This window comes from Buteo buteo, chromosome 24 (genome assembly GCF_964188355.1).
Source record: "Buteo buteo chromosome 24, bButBut1.hap1.1, whole genome shotgun sequence".
NCBI lineage: Eukaryota > Metazoa > Chordata > Aves > Accipitriformes > Accipitridae > Buteo > Buteo buteo.
The window spans coordinates 21,614,301-21,626,324 of NC_134194.1; the positions used below are offsets into that span (position 1 = coordinate 21,614,301).

The 12,024-nt window shown below is 62.4% G+C and overlaps 2 protein-coding genes across 4 annotated transcripts; one reads left to right on the forward strand and one right to left on the reverse strand.

Annotated features, from left to right (window-relative positions):
- Positions 1-304: 304 nt before the first annotated feature.
- Positions 305-4,434, forward strand: DND1 (DND microRNA-mediated repression inhibitor 1). 3 transcript variants are annotated; one of them, XM_075056331.1, is made up of 5 exons: positions 305-427; positions 1,652-1,769; positions 1,890-2,351; positions 3,108-3,208; positions 3,338-4,434. In XM_075056331.1, exons 1-5 carry the CDS (start codon positions 332-334, stop codon positions 3,629-3,631), a joined length of 1,071 nt encoding a protein of 356 aa, XP_074912432.1. In that variant the 5' UTR covers positions 305-331; the 3' UTR covers positions 3,632-4,434. The 3 variants fall into 3 exon arrangements, with proteins under 3 accessions (XP_074912432.1, XP_074912431.1, XP_074912430.1); XM_075056330.1 differs by having other exon boundaries at positions 3,108-3,506; positions 3,779-4,432; XM_075056329.1 differs by having other exon boundaries at positions 3,108-4,433.
- Positions 4,435-9,557: 5,123 nt separating this feature from the next.
- On the reverse strand, positions 9,558-11,751 carry WDR55 (WD repeat domain 55). The gene is made up of 8 exons (XM_075056302.1): positions 11,715-11,751; positions 11,501-11,643; positions 11,272-11,372; positions 11,106-11,193; positions 10,738-10,917; positions 10,518-10,617; positions 10,247-10,416; positions 9,558-10,081 (listed from the first exon to the last, which is right to left on the reverse strand). The coding sequence occupies exons 1-8, from the start codon at positions 11,730-11,732 to the stop codon at positions 9,766-9,768; spliced, it is 1,116 nt and encodes a 371-aa protein (XP_074912403.1). The 5' UTR covers positions 11,733-11,751; the 3' UTR covers positions 9,558-9,765.
- Between the last annotated feature and the right edge of the window lie 273 nt (positions 11,752-12,024).

Here is a 12,024-nt window from a genome sequence, read left to right on the forward strand (position 1 = left end):
GAGCAAAGCCCCCCGCCAGCCAGGCCGGAGCTGCCCCAGCAGCCCTGCGTGGGCTCCCCGTGCCCCAGTCACGGGTGAAAAGGGTCTCCCTCCGGTCTCCTGCGGGTGACTTGGGGTGCCCTCCATCCCCTCGCTGCTGACCCACGCGTCTCGCCCAGCTTGGTGCCCCAAACCAGGTAGTTTTTTAAATCCACGCCTTCCCGGCGTGGAAATGCCGCGACGGCGGAGCTCTGGGGCGGAGCGGGGGGCAGTTCGCTGCTCCCCGGTGGCGGGGCGGGCGCTGCCGGCGGGTCGCCCCCCGCCCCGCCCGGGGCGGAGCGGCCGCGACGCGATGGGTGGAGCGGCGGCGCTGGAACCTTCCAGAGCTCGGCCCGGGCGGCGAGGAGGTGCGGGAGGAGCGGCGGCGGCGGCGGCGATGGAGGCGGAGGTGGGTGCCGTCGGGGGGCACGGCGCTGCCGGGGGCGCGGGGGGGGAGCCCCGGTGCGGAGCACGGCTCGCCTCGGGGCGTCCCTTCCCGGGGCGGGGGGGACCCGGGGGGGGTCTCTCGGGGAGCCGCGGCCCCCGAGACCCGTGGCGGTGCGTTGCCCCGGCGGGCGGTGCCGGTCCCGAGCCCGGTCCCAGCCCCAGAGCGGAGCCGCCCCCGTCCCACGCCTTCCTCCCTCCCCCGCGGCGAGCCGGGGCTGGCGGCGCCCGTGGAGACCGTGGGGGTGACGACAGCCCCCTTAGCACCTCATCGGTGGGGGCTGCGGGCTCCGCTGGGAAGAGCCGGGTCCCGCCTCTCCCAAGAGCCCCCCCGAGCCCTCCCCCGGCCCGCACCTCCCCGTAGCGGGGCGGGCAAGGAGGTGCCCTGTGGTGGGACCCAGCCCTGGGAGCTGCAGAGCCGTGGCAGGGGGCTTTGTGGGGTGCGTGGCTGGTGTTCCTGTGCCCTCTCAGCAGAGGTTTCCCCCGTACGGGTCCCCGCCTTGGTCCAAAGGTGTTTCCTGGTCTTCAGGGAAGGTGAAGCCCCTGGGAGATAGAAAGGAGGCACCACCTGGTGATGCACCTGGAGGTGCACGAGGCGAGGGTGCAGCCAAACTGCATTTTAGCCTGAGCTGGGGTTAGTCCCACTCAGTGTATGGTTTCAGAGGCCCTAATGAGACTTCACAGTACTTAATGAGCTAAAACCTGATGATATCGCCACATGGATGGCATTTCCAGATCCTCTTTGATGTCCTTAGAAGCCTGAGGAGACAGTGGTAGAAGACAGTTGGCTGTCTTGGGGTTCCAGCCTGCCTGGGATCTCACGATGTGTTGGGTCACCTTGGTGCTGTGCTCCAGCCTCCTCTTGCAGTGCCAGCCAGCTGCTGCCTGTGTCTTGGCTTTCAAAGCCCTTGCAGGCATCCATGGAGGAACTGTTGGTGTCCTTGTGCTCTACCAAAGTTGCTGGACTTAGTCACGTGGAGCAGGCTTGGACAGGGGGCCGGGTAGTCCTTTGGATGTGCAGTGTTGAGAGGCTCCTCAGGTTTACTGAGGGCAGAGAGTTTCAGCATTTGCACCTCCATGCGCTGGCTGGTATTAGGCCTTGCGGTTGCTTCCTGGGGTTGGGATGCCTCCAGCTGGGAGGTTGGAAACTCTTTGCCTGGACGAGCACCAACGTCATCTCCCTCCTCAGACATGGATCAACAGTATCAACCAGACCAATAAGGCGGCCCTGCTTGCCTGGGCAAAAGAAACCGGCATCGACCTGGTGCAGATCAACGGGCAGAGGCGATATGGTGGCCCCCCTCCAGGTATGTGAGAAGACCATCTCAGCGCCATGGTGCCCTGGGAGCTTGGCACATAGGGTGCTTGGCAGGCATGGAGGTGAGATGGGTCTCACTCATGTGCACCATGTTGCTGTGTGCCTGCAGGCTGGGTGGGCGACCCCCCGCCGGCTGGCACAGAGGTGTTCATCGGGAGGCTGCCGCAGGATATGTACGAGAACACATTGATCCCACTCTTCCAGAGAGTGGGAAAGCTCTATGAGTTTCGCCTCATGATGACATTCAGCGGGCTCAACCGGGGCTTTGCCTATGCCAAGTACAGCAACCGGCACGGCGCCAAGGAGGCCATTGCTGCCTTCAACAACTTTGAGGTGAAGGAGGGCTACGCCATTGTGGTGTGCAAGAGCACGGAGAAGTGTGAGCTGAGCATGGATGGCTTGGCCACCTCAGTGAGCCAGCAAGAGCTGGAGGCTGTGCTGCGGCGAGTCACGAAGGGGGTCCTCAGTGTCACCCTGTACACCAGCCCCTGGCGGAAACGGGCCCAGCTCGCTGTGCTGAAATACACGTCGCACCAGGCTGCTGCCATGGCCAAGAAAACCCTGATGGAAGGTAAGTGGGAGGCCAGGGTGCTGTGGGATACTGCTTGGGCTTGTCTTCCTGGTGTCCCTAAGGAAGGACTGGTCCCACCTTGAGACTCAGCTGTGAGGTGACTTCAGCCTTGAGACATCCCTTGTTCTCTCCCTGTGTCCCATGGGAGGCCGGCTGTCCTCAGTGGGGTTAATCCCCAGCAGTCCTTGTGCTGACCTAGTGGTGGTGGTGGAGTAAAGGGGCTGCTGGAGGTCTTCAGGTAGCTGCCTGCTCAGAGCAGGAGCATCACCAGTACTAGTCCAGGGCATTCAGAACTTTGACCAAGTTGTTAAACCCTCCTGATGAAGATGCTCTACCCCTCAGTACCCCATCCAGTGATTGTATTTGCCCTCTGATGGGACATGTATCCCAGACATCCAACTGGAACCTCCGAAGTCCTGATTTGTACTTATTTGTGCCCCAGCTGAGAAGCATTTGGCTTTGATGTCTTTGCACCTGTCCCTAAAGGCAGGCTGTCCCTAAAATCCCCTGAGCTTTGCAGGCCCGAGCCTGCCTTGGTAGCAAAAGGAGATGGAGAAACAACTGCCCTGTGGCTGTGTTGAGGGGTTGTGGAGGCAGGGGAAAGGATCCTGTGCAGTTCGTGCACTGTGGGTCAGTGCCAAACCACCTGTGGGGATCACTGTGCCAGATGCTGGGGGACAGGATGGGGTGGGATGGGGTGATACTGGAGGGCTGGTGTGTGATCGTCTCCTGCCAGCTGCTGCTGGTCTCTCTTAGGGAGCATGAGGTTCAGTGGGCTGGAGATGCGGGTGGACTGGCTGAACCCCGATATGAAGCAGAAACTGCAGTCGTGTGAGAAGAAGCCATCATCCAGCCAGGTACAAGGGAGCAAGTGCCTGGGAGTCCCCAAGCAGGTGCCCCAGTCTCCAGTGCTGCACAACGTGCTGGACCGCCTGAACACCCTGTGCCAGAGGCAGTACCTGGGGACCCCCCTGTTTCTCACCAAGTGTGTCCAGGCAAACGCCAACGGGTGGCTGTGGTTCTGGTGCTGGGTGGTAATCCCAGGGTGCCCTGTGCCCTTCAGTGGGTTCGCATGGGTCCGGCAAGATGGGACAGGCAGGAGCGGGCATGAGGAGGCGAAGATTGCACTGGCGCTGCAGGTTCTCCGGATGCTAGGTGAGTCCTCGCACAGTATCGGTGCCAACCCCCTGCCTTTCCCAAAGTCTTGGAGCATTTCCTGGGAGTGTGGAGCTGTAGTGTTTCTGGTGCATGGGGGGACCCAGCCTGGCAGGCAGGGCTGAAACAGTCACTGCCAACCCCACCAGATGTGACCCCGGTGGCTCTGAGCGGGATTCCTGGTTGGAAGCAGAGGACACAAGGGGAGGGCTTTTTGGGGTGCTGCTCCCCGCGGCACTGCACAGAGCCTCACGCTTTCCTCCCCACTGCAGGGTGCCAGCTGACGTAGGCAGCCGTTCTGCCCAAACCATGAGTTGACCCTGAGCAACCAGCCTCGGTGCCGCTGGCCGAAGGAGCGGCGTGCGAGCCTTGCTGGGGACCTGTTCGAGTTTGTTTGGGTTTGTTTTGAGAGCTGGCTGTGGAGGATAGGGCTGCTGGCCTGATCCATGACAGCTGCCCTGTCCCCAGCCAGCCCCTGGGGACAGTTCTGGGTTTTTGGGATGTAGGTTTACATGCCCAGTTTGGCTTCTTTTAAGTTGGTTTGTGTTGCTCTGCTGCAGTGGAGGGGTCCAGTGCAGGTTTTGGGAGAAGCAGCAGCTGCTTGGAGAGACTGCCAGTGTCGGCTGGGGAGGCAGAGGGGACATTGGGGGTTGCCTGGGCTCACTGGGGGACCGTCTCTCCTCTGCTGGCATGCCTGGTTCCTGAAGAACAGCCTCAGGTGAGGACAAGGCCACACGTGGTGACCGTCCTGGTGAATGGGGGATGTTCCATGGGCAGGTGGAGCTGCTTTTTAATGAGGGAAGTGTCTGCAGGTTCTGGGAGGTGCAGGGCTGTTTGTGTTGCAGGGAAGCAGCCGTGGGGTTACTGGCTGTCTATGAATGATTCCTTGGGACCAGGAGGTCTGGCCACGATGTTGTTCAAATGGTATTAAAGTAGCCTGGAAGGCACTGGTTGTGTCATGTCATCTTTTGCTCCTCCATCCTCAGCTCCCTGCCTATCCAGTGCCATCTTGGTGCTCTCCCCTCACACCAGGAAGCCTGCCTTCTCCAGCGGCAGAAGGGATGGGGTGTGATTTGGATCTATCCTGTAGCCCCCAGGCTCTGGAGCCACAGCCTGCTGGGCCCCTTGAAAGCAGCATTTGCTCCTGTGGGAAGCAGCAGTCCCTGGCACCGAGAGCTTTGTGTCCCCAGCTTCTCACCGGGGTCTTTCTGACTGCCTTTCAGTATGCCCCAGCCTCCTTTGAGCACCTCTTGATGAGGCCCCTGTGGTCTTTGACTGCCTTTGGGTGCGCATCTGGGACATTGTAGCACCTTTACACCCTTCTCTGGGGTCTCCAGTGCCTTTCAGCATCCCCAGTGGTCTAAAAGTGGTTTCTGATGAACAGCGGGGGCTTCCATGTGCATTTCAGGGCATACCTGAGTGCCCCCGAGTACAGAGCTCTACTAGTCTCCTTCTCCTGTGGAAAGGGCCCAGGTGCCTTCCTGTTAGTCCCTGGAGGCCTCCAAGGGCCTTCCTCTGCTCACTATGGTCCTGAGTGCCTTCTGGTGCACTTAAGGGGACTCCATCTGCCTTTCTAAGCTGCCCAGGTGCCTTGCAGTGCAGCAGGAGGCAACTCTGAAGTGCCTTCAGGTGTCTTCCAGTGGCTGTTCTGTGCTCAACACTGGTGAACCAGTGCTTTTTGTAGTGCCCCAAGGGCCTCCCAGAGCTCTGGGATGTGGCCTCATGGGTTTCTGAGTCAATTTGGTGCACCTCAAATGGCCCTGCACGCTGTCTCTGCTTCCCAGAGCTCTACCAATACCTTCTGATGCGCGTCTGGATCCTCCGAGTCCCTTTGGCAGCACCCAGGTGCCATCCTTATTCCTTTTGGAGATCCCTGGGGGGATCCTCCAGGAGCCTTTTGGTGCACCCTCAGGTGCTGCCTGGTGCCTTTTTGTACTCATTGAAGATCTGTCTGTTCCTTCTGCTGTACACCAAGACCCTCACCATCTCTGTGCACCTGCAAGAGCCTCTGAGTGAATTTTGGTGTCTTCAGAGTGTTTCTCATTGCACTGTAGGGGCTTCAATATGCCTTTTCTTGTGACACCCTCCTCTGGGACGTCCATGGGCCATTCTATGCCCCACCAGAGGTCTACTGCTAACATTTGAGCCACACCAAAGGCCTCAGGGGCTGTGCTGGCCCTGGGGATGTGTCCCAGCCTTGGTGTGGCTCAGGACCACATGGGAGTCTGTGATTGCCCAGAAGCAGGGCTGGAAGAAGGGTCACCCCAGCTTCCAAAGCAGCCAGATCTTTTTATTAGGAATGTCTGGAATGAGAGACACAAGCCTGGCCGTGGTGAGCACCCTGGAGAGAGGGAATCCCCCTTCCTGGGAAGCCCACCTATCTGCATCCACCACATACAGATACACTACATCTTCAGAGCTATCTTAAGATATATCTACAGAAATATCATTGCTTCATCTTCTTCACAAGAGGAGCCTGGATGTCCAGCTGGGTGATGGTGATGGGGCAGCACTGCCTGATCCTCTTGCTGATGGTCTCCACCTGGAGCACAAGGCACCATGAGCCTAGGGGCACCAGCATGGCCCAGTAGATTTTCTCATAGTCCAGCTCCTGGAAGAACACTGGAGGGGAGCTGCCAAGGGTGGGAACTGGGGCCGAGAGTAGCCCTGGACTGCAGTAGCTGAGGGGCTCTGCCAATGGGAAATCCTGGTGGCCACCTGGGTGGAGGTAGAGACTCCATGGGGCAAATCAGAGCCAAAGGGTGAGGAACAGGCAGAGCTGACATCTGAAAGGACTAGTCCCAAGGGCACCAAGTCCTTCCTGCTACCATGGCCAAGGCTGGAGCATCTTACCTTGAAGTCAATGTGCAGATGCACCAGTGCAGAAGATGATGGCATGGGTGTTGCCACAGGTTTTGTAGGGATCTGAGGCAATGCAGAGCAGGCTGAGCAAGGGCTCAGGAGGAGAGCATCCAGCAGATCTTCAGTGCCAATACCAAGTCCAACTTGTCCTTCCAGGTGTGATACAGGTGGGCAATAGAGACTACGCAAGAGGGAAACCGGCACAGTCACAGCAGGGTGCTGCTCCCAGGGACACAACTGCCAGGCCTGGAATGGCACCAGGGACCTGCTCTGAGTCTGGAGCTGGGGAGTACCAATGGCTTGTAGTCCTGGCCACCCCAGGGGTGCGCTGGCCCTACCCCTCAGCTGAGGCAATGGACTGGGACATGGCTGGCACGATCTGCTCATTCTTCACCCTGAGGCTGTAAGTGTGCAGGTGGGCACCCTCATCCATCTGGTACTTGCTGATGGGGATGCTGAATGAATACCTGGGCCAAGAGGGCAAGCTGAGCTGCGCTGGGCCCCAAGGTGTAAATCCTCTTCCTGCTGCTGCTTCAAGGTGGAGCTGCAGTGATGGGGCCACTCATCACTTAAGTGACTGAAGAACAACTGCAGGCAGGGGAATGGGCCTACTCAGCTGTTCATCCTCAACCCTGCCCAGCCAGTACCTTGTGTTTCCCCATGTCCATTCGGAAGGTGAACCCAACAGCATGATCTTCTTGGCTGTGATGGTGTTGAAGAGGCAGGCAACGATGCAGGCAGTGATGTAGCAGCACCAGCACTCTTTGAGCTCAAGGACCTGGCAGGAGATGTAGCAGCAGGTCAGCCAGGAGCTGAGCTGCCAGTGCTGAGCCACCTCCAGTGGGCTGAGAACGTCAGAGACAGACCAGGTTGAGGACATCTTTCCGGAGATGGCTGCATCCCCCCCAAAGCTGCTCTGGCAGAGCACAGTCCCAGACAGTGCCAGCTGGGGACAGCACAGGTTCCCTTAGGGATGGTGACACTGCAAGCTTCCCCCTCTACCCCCAGCATCGAGAGGCAGGTGACAAGCTGGAACAAACCCAGGGACCACCAAGGATGATAAGGGACAAGCCAGTTGCCAGGTAGATTTGTCCCACCACGCTAGATGGTGTCCCAGCCTGGATGCTGGTGTGGACCCAGGGACCTTCCTTGTGCTTCCCAGGACAAAGCAGCAGGGACAGCCTGAAGCAGCACGCAGGCCCCAGAGGGGACACCCATGGGGACAGAGGGGGCAGGACCCACCCATGCTGCCCTTGGTCCATGCCAATGGTATGGGCTGCTTCCTCCATGTTGGCCGCCATCACCTTACCCAGGACACTGATGGAGTTGGTGCTACTGCTCCTCTGAGCCAGGAACATGATGGCAGCCTGGGCAAGGACAGTGTGTGGGACCCTCAACCCCACCTCCTGTGCCAGCACATAGCAGCTTGGAGAGCCCCAAGGCCCACGCATTGGGTTTTGGGCACCCAGTGCACGTAAGCAATGCTTGTCCCCTCAGGTGTCTCATTGCCACCAAGGAGGACTTCAGGTCAGAGGTGGCCATGCCTTCAGCCAGGACCTCGACACGATGGGGGGGGCACAAGATGGCATGGGAACACTGCAGACCCAGACGCCCCTTTCTCCTGGTCCGTGCTGCCTGTCGGCCACCAGTGAGATACATGGGCCACCTTGTGCCACCCCCTAACCCACAGTCTCCTGCCTTGCACCGCAACAGGTTGGACTTAGTGTTGGCATTGAAGAGCCGCTGGATGCTCTCGCTGCTCACACCAGCACTGTGCTCTTCTCCACACGGGTCAACCACCTGGCTCTTGCTGAGTCGAGAAGTCGATGCCACCCAGGGCTGGGCTGCGAGGGAAGGGGAGAGGGCAGGGTCTGGCCCCTGGGCAGGAGAGCTGGGTGCTAGCAGTGACCCCCTTGCTGTACCCAGAGCCTCGCTTAACCTGGAGATGCCCAACCGCTGGGCACATCTGGCTCCCCAGCCCAGGGCACCGCTCAAAGGCAGTGTGCCGCGGCTGAGGGGCTGTCGGGAAAGCGCTGCCTCTGGCCAGGGCCACTCCACGGGTGTGGATGTCACCCAGCCCACAGGCGCCCACACGGCAGGGGAAGGTGCTGCTGGTCCCCTGCCCCGGTCCACGCTGCCTGCAGCCTCCCCAGGCCACCAGCCACCCTGCCCAGTGGGGACCAGTCAGTGCCTGATGCTCTGCCCAGGGCCAAGCCGGGCATCCCCATGGTAGCACTGGGGAAAAAAAAAACAACCAACCTGGCTCCCTCCTAAGTCACAACACCCAGGCACAGGGTGGTCTCCCCCCCCCCCCCGCCCCGTGTCCCCCGCTCCCTACCCCATCCCCCAGCACCCTGCAGGCAGGTCGCGGACGTGCCGAGGGGTGCCGGGGAAGATGGGGTGAGGCGAACCATCGGCACAAGGCGCTAGGAACTGAAAGGCACCGAGTTTATTTGTAATAGAGCTGATGACTAAATTAATTAACAAAGGCTAATTGACACACCTGCTTGGACTGCAGTGCAGGCACAGTGGGGACCAGGCCCTCAGAAATGGAATGGAGCCATTTGCCCAGGCCAGGCACCCCCAGGACCCCATGTCACCCCACCCCCACCTCGAGCAAGGCCCTGCCTCACTCCCCCCCCCAAGACCCCCAAATACACCACCAGCAAACCCCAGCCTTAGCCACATCCACACCACCCCCTCTGCTCCCCCCTCCCCCCAGGCTGCATCCCCACCAGGGACCCCCAGCCGTGTCCCCCCCATATCTCAGAGCCCCCTCCACATCCACCAGGGATCCGCAATCATGACTCCCCCCAACCCCTCCACCAGGGACCCTCAGCCAGGTCCCCCCATCCCTGGACCCCCCCCCCCACATACCAGGGACCCTCAGTCACGACCCTCCCGCCTCCAGTCCCTTTCACCCGGGACCCCCGAGCCAAGTCCTCCCCACCAAAGCCCCCCCACATACCGGGACCCCCCCCTCCAGGTCCCTCCTATGTCAGAGACACCCCCCCTCCCACCAGACCCTCAGCCACACCATCTCCAACCCCCTCCCCAACCCGCGGCTACCCCCGGGCTCCTTCCTCCCGGGCCTCCGACACCCCCACAAGCGCTGCTCACCCCGTACGAGGGACCCACCGTGGGGCAACCCCCCCTCCCACGCCAGCCCAGCCCCCCACCCCGACACCCTCTGTCCCTTTAAGAACTCGCCTGCAGCCCAGCCTGAGCGGCAACCCTGAGAACCAATCAGAACGCCGACGGTGGCAGCAGGGCCCGCCCACGCGGGGGCCACCGGCCAGCGCCACGCCCCGCTCCCGCTGGGCCCACCCAGGAGGCGTGGCCGACCAGAGCTCCGCCCCCGCTCTCAGCGCGGGCCGCGCTGCCCGGCCCCGGCCCCTCAGTCGCTGCCGTCGCTGTCGCTCCCCGCCGCCGCCTCCGGCTCGGCCTCGTCCCGCAGATCGGCGAAGAAATCCTCCCCGCTGCCCGCCGCCTTGCCGCTGAGGGCCCGCAGCGGCCCCCCCTTCTTCTTCTTCTTTCGATAGTCGTCCACCACCAGCCCCCCCAGGGCGGAGACGTCCCAGAACTTCACCTTCTGGTCGTGGGCGCAGCTGGCCAGGAGCTGCCCCCCCGGGGCCACCGCCAGCTGCTCGATGGGCTCCCCCAGGTGCTGCCCAACGCAGCCCAGCACCCGGTTCGGCAGGACGTTCACCGCCCTGGGGACGGGGACGGGCCCCAGTGAGGACCTCGCAGGGAGGCAGGGCCCCAGTCCGCCACCAGCCCTCCTGCGGGCACCAGCGCAGGCTCGGCTTGCCCTCCCTCCCCTTGTTCCTGACCAAGGCTGAGCTCGTCCCACAGCCTCCCCATCGCATCCCCCTGACCTGATGACTCCATCCAGGGACCCCACGCATACGATGCTGTCTGTGACGGGGACCATGCAGTCAACGGACTCGGCCCTCAGAGCGAAGCGGTCGCTGGCGGCCCCGAAGCCGTCCCAGTTGAAGAGGTAGATGGTGCCTTCGCTGGAGCCACACGCCACTTTCTTCCCCCTCTAAGCAAGATGGAGGACAGTAAGGCAGAGGCAGAAGAAGAAACCCGGGGCGTGGGGAGGGATCCGCAGGGTCCTGCTCCGCGGCAGAGCCCAGCACCAACCTTCAGCAGCACGACAGACGTCAGGTCCCCGTTCTGTGGCTCTGAGAGCAGGTCAAAGCGCCGCCTCTTCACATTGAAGACACCCAGGGTGCCATCACCGCTGTGGGAGATGGAAGAGGTGTGTCGTGAGCATGGGACATGGTGCAGGGCACTTCCCCCAGCCCTAACGGAAGGCCCTGCGGGGGCACAGGGGAGCCTGACCCCACGGAGCCCCCCATACCTGGCGGTCAGCAGGATCTTCCCATTACCATCCACAGCCATGGCGCTGATGTACTCCTCCTGCTGACGGGCCTCCAAGATGGCGTCCCCCTTGCGCAGGTCCCACACCTTCAGCGCCCCGCTGTCGTCGCCCGTGGCAAAGATGTGGTTATCGATGGGCAGCACGCAGTTGAGGGCTGAGCTGCAGAGACCCCAGCCCCACACCAGCACAGTCACGGCTCACGCCATGGGCCAACGGCTCCCACAGCATCAAGGATGATGCTCCAGCCTCTGCCTGTCCGGCTCGGGGCTGTGTGGCCCCAGCAGGGGAGGGAAGGGGACACTGCCCCGGCAGTCGCTGCCTGGGGCGAGCCGCCTGTGCAGACCTACCTGTGGGCCTTGGGGAAGCGCGTTTCCAGCCGTCCCTCCTCCACCGTCAGGATGTGGACAGACTTGTCCTTGGACACGGTGAAAAGCTCTGGAGAGCCGTGTCAGCACCCCCAGCCCCGGCATTCCCCGCTGTGTCCCGGTGCCACCCCACGTCCCCCGCACTTACTCTGCCCGTCCTGGGAGAAGGCCACATCCCGGCACGACTTGAGGTGATGCCCCGAAGACCAGAGCTGCCGGTTCTCCCCCTCGGTGCAGGAGTACGAGTACCTGCCAGCACCGGGTCGGGCTCGCCGGGGCCCGTAGTAGGACGGGGAGCCCCGACGGCCGGTTCCCGGCGGTTCCTACACCCGGGACATCCCCCCAAGCCCCGGCTGAGCCCCCACGGCCCCACTCACAGGTAGACGTCGCCGTCCACATCCCCCGCCGCCAGCAAGGGCCGGGCCGGGTGCAGGGCGATGGCGTTGGCCGTCGCCTCGAAGCAAATGTCCTCGGGGGTGTCCCGCAGCCGCGGCTCCCTCCCCGCTGGCTCCGAGCACCCCTGGGGGAGAGCGGGGCAGTGGGGCCGGGGCCGGTGGGGGCCGGGGCCGCGCTGCCCCCACGCCCGCTCACCTCCCCCGGCGCCGCCATGGCGGCTGGGCGCAGGCGCTGTGCTCGTTTTGCATAGCACCGCCCCTTCATTTGCATGGCCGTCCCCTCCCCCCGGGGCCGCGCGGTCCTCTAGTGGCGCGCGGCGGTGGCGTCACGAGTGGGCCGGCCAGACACCCGCGGCGACTTCGTCGCGTCATAACCTCGTCGCGTCTCGCCCCGTCGGCGCCTCTGGCCCCATTTTGCCGGGACTCGGCCCGGCCGCTTCATGGTTTTTTTCCTGTTTTTTAGGTGTTCAGCAGCGGGAGCCCCCACGGGCTCCCGAATTTGCACC

Excerpts from the sequence above, each read along its gene's own strand:
- DND1 (XM_075056329.1), top strand. The coding sequence starts at position 332 with ATGGGTGGAGCGGCGGCGCTGGAACCTTCCAGAGCTCGGCCCGGGCGG. Across the intron at positions 428-1,651 it reads CGGCGGCGATGGAGGCGGAG|ACATGGATCAACAGTATCAA; the intron begins GTGGGTGCCGTC and ends CTCCCTCCTCAG. Across the intron at positions 1,770-1,889 it reads ATATGGTGGCCCCCCTCCAG|GCTGGGTGGGCGACCCCCCG; the intron begins GTATGTGAGAAG and ends GTGTGCCTGCAG.
- WDR55 (XM_075056302.1), bottom strand. Across the intron at positions 10,918-11,105 it reads CGCTTCCCCAAGGCCCACAG|CTCAGCCCTCAACTGCGTGC; the intron begins GTAGGTCTGCAC and ends GGGTCTCTGCAG. Across the intron at positions 10,082-10,246 it reads TCCCTGGATGGAGTCATCAG|GGCGGTGAACGTCCTGCCGA; the intron begins GTCAGGGGGATG and ends CCCCGTCCCCAG.